The sequence below is a fragment of the Ruditapes philippinarum genome, unplaced genomic scaffold (assembly GCF_026571515.1).
Source record: "Ruditapes philippinarum isolate M1 unplaced genomic scaffold, ASM2657151v2 ctg4888_1_1_1_1, whole genome shotgun sequence".
NCBI lineage: Eukaryota > Metazoa > Mollusca > Bivalvia > Venerida > Veneridae > Ruditapes > Ruditapes philippinarum.
In genome coordinates this window covers 141,026-149,599 of record NW_026866230.1, presented here as the reverse complement: position 1 = coordinate 149,599, position 8,574 = coordinate 141,026, and the positions used below count along the sequence as shown (strand labels likewise).

Genomic DNA, 8,574 nt, shown 5'->3' with positions numbered 1-8,574 from the left:
TTCGAAGATTGTTCTCTAGTGCATATATTCAAAATTTAGTTCTGCTTATGTGGCCGAGCCGAAATTGAAAAGAATAATGAACTTACATCAATTTTTTCATAATGAAGAAGTGAAACCTTCGCTTGTCTCAAATCATGATATAAATGTTCTTTTTTTAATATTTTCCTGTCAAAGTCAGCATGCATTATAAGAAGGGGTGGTGGTAGTCGTAATCAAAAATTCATTTGAGAACCGTTTGTTAATAAAAAGCAAAAGAAATTTAAATCGATATTCGAGCGTTTTAAAATTAAGAAAATTATTATTTCATTGATATTTAAGTGAAAAATAAAGAATCAGACAGAAATAGAAATAATTAACTATGTGTGTTAAAAACTCAACCAAGATGCTTTTATGATTGAATTGACTGATGAGTGTAAGTAAGTGTAAAAAGTGTAATTGCCTATTCATACTTTGATATTATAACTTTTTTGAATATTCAAAACATACAACCTGATAAGTGAATATGACATTTGTGTTCAATTTCTTGATCAGAAATGAAATATCCTGTAAGAATATTTGTTTTATTACTTTTACTTACAGCGAAGATGAAACAAATAGGTTTTTTGTAAAAAGTTCATTTACGGCACTAAAAAGGACCGCCCAAAGAACGCATGCGGACAGTCGTTGTAGGTTGAACACCCTTCTTGTGAATCTTTGCAGCAATCCAAATTAAGAAATGACATATAAAGATATCATTTCCGAGTTCCAACATGGTTTTTTAAAACTATGAAATGTCAGATGGATAATTATGCTTATATGTACACAAAATGGCTAAACCAAGTTAAGAAAACAATCAATTTTGGGTTTCCAATGGTTTCTAAAATCATTTCAATAAGGCATCTTTCGATTTACGGTCATGTATTTATGAATTCTTATGATGACAAATTCAAACTTAAAGTATGGAAACGATTCGATACTTCAGAAGTAAAATTTGTGAAATATATAAATAATAAAGAACATACATGTATTAAGAGTCAATTAAGAAAAAAGTCAAACAAAACCAATTGTCTTTCGGCGTTATTGTATTAAACTATTTTTTCCCTAAATTTGTAAAGTAACAAAACCTTCTGCTACTGTGAGGGTGACGTTACATTTTTTATGTACACAAAAGTTTACAAAGTCAATAGGATGCCATACAAATTAAATTTTATCATGAGTTCGAGCCTCACAAGATGTCTAACCTTTTTTCTTTCCCTAATTTTTTTTCCCCATTTTTACAAAAGATGCAAAGAATTGGCAGTTTTGTTATGATGTCGAATAATTTAGATATACTGGAAATAATGATTTTTTATCCTGTGTAGTGTGTAATATATAGTAGTCATAGTACTTTTGCAGTGCACAAGTTTTTCGTGCCAACTTAAATATAATTGAAAGAATTTATGTACATGTATGCATTCCGTATCAGGCTGCATCAACTTGCTAAATATAGCAACATTTAAAAACAAAAGTGAAATGAGAAGTTAATAGGCAATAACACAGCACTAATAATCTTTACAAGAAAATAAAGCATATTCTTACTCGATTGATAATTATACAGGTTTGTTTGGGACCGAACCCGACTGTCTTGCATTGATATTTAACTATTTACCAGACATCTTTACCTACTGTGTTACGCCGATAGTTGGTAAATTTGTCGATATTTTAATTTATATGGCAAGCCTGCTTGACTTAAGATATTAAACACAATACGATAACTGTTTATACCATTATAGTCGACTTCACCACCCCGTCACTAAATAGTTATCCTAAACGCACAGTATATAAGGAGCAACAGTTTTGAACTTTAAAGATAATACTTGTAATATTCAGTTAAAAGTCTCCTCGAATAAACTTGTAATTAAAATACAACTTTGAATTGAATGTCAAAATATCTCATTTACTTCAAAAGAACAAAATCATGTAAATAAAATAGGTTTTCTCAAACCACAATTTATGTTTAAATCGTAATCCTTTTCCAGACCTAATCCGTGTGCGTACAAGAGAATTGCAACAACTACAAAATTAGTTTACCTGATCCTTTTCTAATATGCGACTAATTCAAATCACAAGATGCGATCAATAATTAGGTTGCTGCTGTTGACTACGTTGTTTTGTTCTGTTGTTGTTGTTTTTTTGTTTTGTTTTTTTTTTGTTTTGTTTTTTTAATTTTTTCTAAAATTTTAATCTGGCTTAATCAGTTGCAGATCAGTTTAAGTTCAATTTGTTATTAAGTTGGCAAATATTTCTTTAAGTAACCTATAACATTGACGCTTTTATGTTTGAAATTTAGAGGACAATTGTTTGTTTTTGTGCAAGATAAAATAAAATAACTTTTTATACAAAACAAAGCCAAACAAAAAAGTTATGTTTTATTCTATGCTTAAATACAAGTTAAAATGAAACTTCCTCAATATGAACTTGAATATCAAATAATTTTCCCCACGGATCAATTCACTCACAAGCATTAATTAAAAAAAAGTTATTGATTTCATAATTTGATTAATCTAACTGTGGTTAATTAGTACTGAATTTTTGCCGATGTTTTTAAGACATGTATGTGAGTGCGTGTGTGCGTGCGTGTGCGTGCGTGTGTGTGTTGGTGTGTGTGTGTGTGTGTGCGTGCGTGTGCGTTCGAATATGTGCATGTGTATTAGTTTGTTGTTTCATAGTTATTAGTAGTTGTATTAGTATTATTTATTCCTGTACTTCTTCCGAGTGTAGCGAATAGTACTTAATGACCTTATAATGTCATGTCTAAAATATTGCCTAAACTAATAAACTAATAGTTGTTTTTTATGTTCCATCTCCTAATCACTTGTACTGTACTGAAAGATCATTTCAAACATTTCATTTGTAAAATCTATAACATGTTCGGATGCACGTATCTACGGACTAGTTGTGCTCAGGTAAGGTCTACATTTTCATTATAAAGTCGGCTAAACGTACATCTTCTTTTACCAAGCAATGCCTTGTGAAATGTGTGCCAAAATTTTGTTGATACTTTGTGAGATTACTAAAAAAGAGGTTCGGAATTCCATTGTTCGTGTTTGTGAAATTTTCGTATGTTTTTATCGCACACGTAGGAAGGAAACTGTACTCTTTATTTACACACGTGACGAATTCGTAAGAGTAAAATTACCTTTTGCTAGAACTTCCTTTCTATAGTAAGTGTACTTAACACATCTCTTAATTACAGAGTGATCGAAATTTAAATTTTGTTGTCCTTGCGCGGTTTCGAACCAAAATAGGGTAAGTGTTATTATAGCACGTGAAGCCTAATCACGCAGCCATAGAAGTCTCATGTAGATAAGCATTTATTTTTACTTTTTTAATATCTACAGTCATTGACTGTTTAAAATATACGTAGTAGGTAAAATTATTTTAATGGAAATGTGTTCGAGATATAACACCAAAAGAAAACATAATTTTACACATAATTTAAACCTGAGTGACATAGAATAAAAATCTTGTGAATTCGCAACAAAATATCGGCAATGTCATAGACATGCATATAAAATACAATAAACTCATCTGCATTGATTTGAAATTTATTTGTGGATGCCAAGTCAGAATTGATAGAAAAGAGAAAGGAGAGATAGAAAGAAAGATCATCATCATACATATAACATTATTTCAACATTGAAATTTAAATCGATGTTAAGAAACGCATTTTAATGAAGTTCTATATGTATATGTAAGAGTTCTTTATGTATATGTAAGAAAAAAAGGAATAAAACAGAGTTCATGTCCATCATCATAATTTTATAAGGTCGATATTTCGGCTTGAATCGTCTGTCCGGAGCGTTGTTCTATTACTGTTACAGGATATTAAGAAGGTATACAGCAAAACCCGGGTGTTTCGTCATTACAGTCGAACCCAGTTGGACAGGGTTGGGGAAGTGTTTGGCATTCGTTGATATCTGTTGACAAAAAAAGTTATTTTGAACTTTCATACTGTAGATTTTTATTTGCATGTTGTAAGAATACGATACCAAGAAACATTTAAAGCTAATACTAATTTGGGCGGAATCGCCCTCGATGTTTATAATAATGTAAAGCTATTTTGACGTAATTAGTAAAACATAAGATGATATGACAGATTGGTTAAAACGTATAGTTAAATAAAATAGTTAAATATCCTTGCCACATTAGACATGAGTATGTAGATGTTGCATTGTCCATTACCAGTTGTACATTAGTCTTGAAAATATTGTAGAAGAGTATGGAAAAAACTGTTATTTAAACTTAATGTGGTGACAGCAAAACTTGTTAGCAATCGCATTTTAACTTTGAACGGATAGCATAAAGCATACGCCTTATCTAATGTTTCATTCTAAAACTTTTTAGATTTTATGTTAGGAAACACAGTTATGACAATAAAAAAGGTAATATACTATTTCTTACTTTCGCAGTTGCCAGGTGATCCATCCCCAGAATATCCAGTGTTACATGTACAAGAGAAGCTTCCAACGCTATTCGCGCATGAAGCATTAGTGTCACAAGGTGAGGGTGAGGCATCGCATTCGTTGATGTCTGTAAATGTACAACATAGAATTTCCATATGATCCACACAAAACAGTTTTTCTTAAAATAGACTTCTGCTTTCTACAATAATAATAACTTGTAGGAATCCATAAAATAACATTTTTAAAAAGAATATATTGTCACAAGTTAATTTTCAAAATGATATTTAGGGCTAAAATTATAACATTATAACATACCCGATTTCTGAAATGCATTTGCTCTCATTTGGGATTGGGGCCTTCATTAAATATCTTAAGAAGTTCACTAAACCTCCCAGATTTCGTACAAGAACTTGCCAACTAGTGTCCAATAATTTGGTATTTCCTAATGTCAATTTTATTTAATTATCCGATAATATAGAACCACTGCAATGATATGTAAAGGTAAATCCGTTTCGTTTCATGCAAGTTCATTGTTCAAATGCATGAATATTTCTGTCCCTGCTTTCACAAGTTTAAGTTGATAATGACAGAAACTTGAAGGTCCATAAATGTTCTATACCTCATTAAGCCAAGGTCGAAACGTGATGTGATTTTATAGCATTAATAACAAGTTACCTACATACGAAACGCCATTACCCAAGTTCGTGGCTGAACTATAATATATCTCATTTATTTTTTTATTTTCAATTTAAAAAGAAAGTTTGACGTCAGTAAGACTAACGTATTGATCGACCACTACAATGATATGTAAAGTTTAATCCGTTTCGGTTCTAGCAAGTTCAGGGTTCAAATAAATGAAAAAATTCGTTCAATATTCAAATTATCTTTAACAAAAGCTAGGATTGTGCTAATAGTTCAAAGTATGTATGAGAGAATACTTAAAAGTTATGAAAAGGTCTCAAAGTACTTTTTACATAATCCACTGAAAACATGTTTTATTTAAAGAAATTTGAAATATTTCTGTTGCTACCTTCAAATAAGGATGAATTTGATAATAACTTCAAGGTAATCGTAAGTGTAATTTTTCAAAAAGAATTTATTATCATATGCCAATGCCAAACTTTACTTAGTGATTTAATCACGCCAAAGTTTACCCTTCTGAATTTTTTAAATTAATTTGCCATATCTTAAAATCCGCTCATTCCTTTCTTTTTTATTTCACTAAATAAGTTCAATGTGAATATAAAAATGATGGCCTACTAACATAATTATCAAAACCAAAGCAATACTGAACGGATATACAGGCTGGTTGTTGGCCGGTAAAAGAGGCAATGGCAAACCACTTTTTGTTATAGCAGGTTAGGGTAAATAAATACTTATACTGATAATTATATGATTTTGACAGACATTTACAAAGAGGTCCATTTAGGTCTGATCATACATCTAGTCATGGACTTTTAAGTGCGTAATTTAGAAAGGCCGAAATGTGTTGACAGTTTATAGCATCAATAATAACTTACCTACGCACGAAACGCCATCACCAGAGTATCCTGCGTTACAGGCGCACGTGAAGCTTCCTGCGATGTTTGTACATTGGGCGTCATCATCACAATTGTCCGTATTAGTGGTACATTCGTCAATATCTGAGTTGAATAAAAAACAATGATATTTTCACAGTATCTAAGGAAATTCAAATATTTCTGCAAAAATTTGCAGTTCGTGTGTACAATTGATTAAAACACTGAAATACCATATGCACGGACTCCTGCTATTTGGAAATATTTTACTCCACGTGTAACGTTTAAGCTTTCAACAATCCGAATTTCTTTGCTGAACTTTCATAGCTCTCAATTATTATTTTATTTTCAATTTTAAATTTTGAACAGAAATTTGAAGTAAGTGTGACTTCGGTATTGAACTGTTCAATAATATGTTAAGAATAATCCGTTTCGGTTCAAGCAAGTTCAGGGTTCGAATGAAGTACTTCATTCAATATGCAAATTATTTTTAACAAAAGCTAGGATTGCCTTGTTAATTCAGAATATGTACGAGAGAATACTTAAAATTTATGAAAAGGTCTCAACGTTCTTTTACATAATCCACGGAAAACAGTATTTTAATCAATTTTGAAATATTTCTGTTCCTTATACCTTCAAAATTGGTTGACTTTGATAAAAACTTGAAAATATTCTTAAGTGTAAATTTCCTAAAGAATGTATTATCACAAAACAATGCCAAAATTTTACTTAGTGATTAAATCACGACAATGTTTACCCTTCTGAATTTGTCAAATTAATTTGCCCTGCCTTGAAATCCGATAATTCCTTTCTTTTTCTTGACTAAAGAAGTTCAATGTGAATATACAAAACATGACCTACTATCATAATTATTAAAACCATAGCAATACTGAACGGATATACAGACTGGTTGTTGGCCGGTAAAGGTAGCAATGGCAAACCACTTTTTGTTATAGCAGGTTAGGGTAAATAAATATTTATACTGATAATTATAAGATTTTGACAGACATTTACAAAAAGGTCAATTTAGGTCATATTATACATCTAGTCACGGACTTTTAGGTGAGTAATTACGTCAAGGCCGAAATGTGTTGAGTGTTTATAGCATCAATAATAACTTACCGACGCACGAAACGCCATCACCAGAGTATCCTGCGTTACAGGCGCACGTGAAGCTTCCTACGGTGTTTGTACATTGGGCGTTACCATCACAATTGTCCGTATTAGTGGTACATTCGTCAACATCTGAGTTAAATAAAAAAGCAATGATATTTTCACAGTATCTAAGGAAAATCAAATATCTCCGCATTAATTTGCAGTTCGTATGTACAATTGATTAAAACACTGAAATACAATATGCACGGACTCTTGCTATTTGGAAATATTTTACTCCGCGTCTAACGTTTAAGCTTTCAACAATCCGAATTTTTTGGCTGAATTTTCATAGCTCTCATTTATTATTTTATTTTCAATTTAAATTTTGAACAGAAATTTGAAGTAAGTGTGACTTCAGTATTGAACTGTTCAATAATATGTTAAGGATAATCCGTTTCGGTTCAAGCAAGTTCAGGGTTCGAATGAAGTACTTCATTCAATATGCAAATTATTTTTAACAAAAGCTAGGATTGCCTTGTTAATTCAGAATATGTACGAGAGAATACTTAAAATTTATGAAAAGGTCTCAACGTTCTTTTACATAATCCACGAAAAAAAACGGTATTTTAATGAATTTTGAAATATTTCTGTTCCTTCTACCTTCAAAATAGATTGACTTTGATAAAAACTTGAAGATATTCTTAAGTGTAAATTTTCTAAAGAATGTATTATCACAAACCAATGCCAAAATTTCACTTAGTGATAAAATCACGACAATGTTTACCCTTCTGAATTTGTCAAATTAATTTGCCCTGCCTTGAAATCCGATAATTCCTTTCTTTTTCTTGACTAAAGAAGTTCAATGTGAATTTACAAAACATGACCTACTATCATAATTATTAAAACCATAGCAATACTGAACGGATATACAGGCTGGTTGTTTGCCGGTAAAGGTGGCAATGGCAAACCACTTTTTGTTATAGTAGGTTAGGGTAAATAGATATTTATACTGATAATTATTATATTTTGACAGATATTTGCAATGAAGTCCATTTGGGTCATATCATACATCTAGTCACAGACTTTTTGGTGCGTAATTTAGTCAAGGCCGAAATGTGTTGATAGTTTTATAGCAACAATAATAACTTACCTACGCACGAAACGCCATCACCAGAGTATCCTGCGTTACAGGCGCACGTGAAACTTCCTACGGTGTTTGTACATTGGGCGTTACCATCACAATTATCCGTATTAGTGGTACATTCGTTAATATCTGAGTTAAGTAAAAAAGCAATGATATTTTCACAGTATCTAAGGAAAATCAAATATTTCCGCATTAATTTGCAGTACGTGTGTACAATTGATATAGTCCGATTAAAGTAAAATTTAACGTCAAACAAATTGCAACACAAGCTTTTTTTACATTTTTAGTTTGTTATACACATCATATAAAACAGGTAAAAACCCTACAAAAATTTAACCATGGCAAACCAGTAAAATAAGCAATTCAAATTTTGCATTTGTTTCGAGTTTTTATA

General features: G+C 31.1%; 1 protein-coding gene across 12 annotated transcripts in view; it reads right to left on the bottom strand.

Moving 5' to 3' along the window:
- Positions 1 to 3,550: 3,550 nt before the first annotated feature.
- Positions 3,551 to 8,574, bottom strand: part of LOC132731855 (fibrillin-2-like) — a 30,215-nt gene continuing 25,191 nt past the window's right edge. For 8 of the 12 annotated variants that reach the window (XM_060718147.1, XM_060718146.1, XM_060718151.1 and 5 more), the window contains 5 exons: positions 8,187 to 8,309; positions 7,064 to 7,186; positions 5,945 to 6,067; positions 4,423 to 4,551; positions 3,551 to 3,938 (listed from right to left, as the gene is read on the bottom strand). In XM_060718147.1, coding sequence (XP_060574130.1) covers positions 3,847 to 3,938; positions 4,423 to 4,551; positions 5,945 to 6,067; positions 7,064 to 7,186; positions 8,187 to 8,309 — 590 coding nt within the window. In that variant the 3' untranslated portion in view covers positions 3,551 to 3,846. The remainder of the gene's footprint in view (positions 3,939 to 4,422; positions 4,552 to 5,944; positions 6,068 to 7,063; positions 7,187 to 8,186; positions 8,310 to 8,574) is intronic. The other 4 variants (XM_060718145.1, XM_060718144.1, XM_060718148.1 and 1 more) reach the window with 4 other exon arrangements.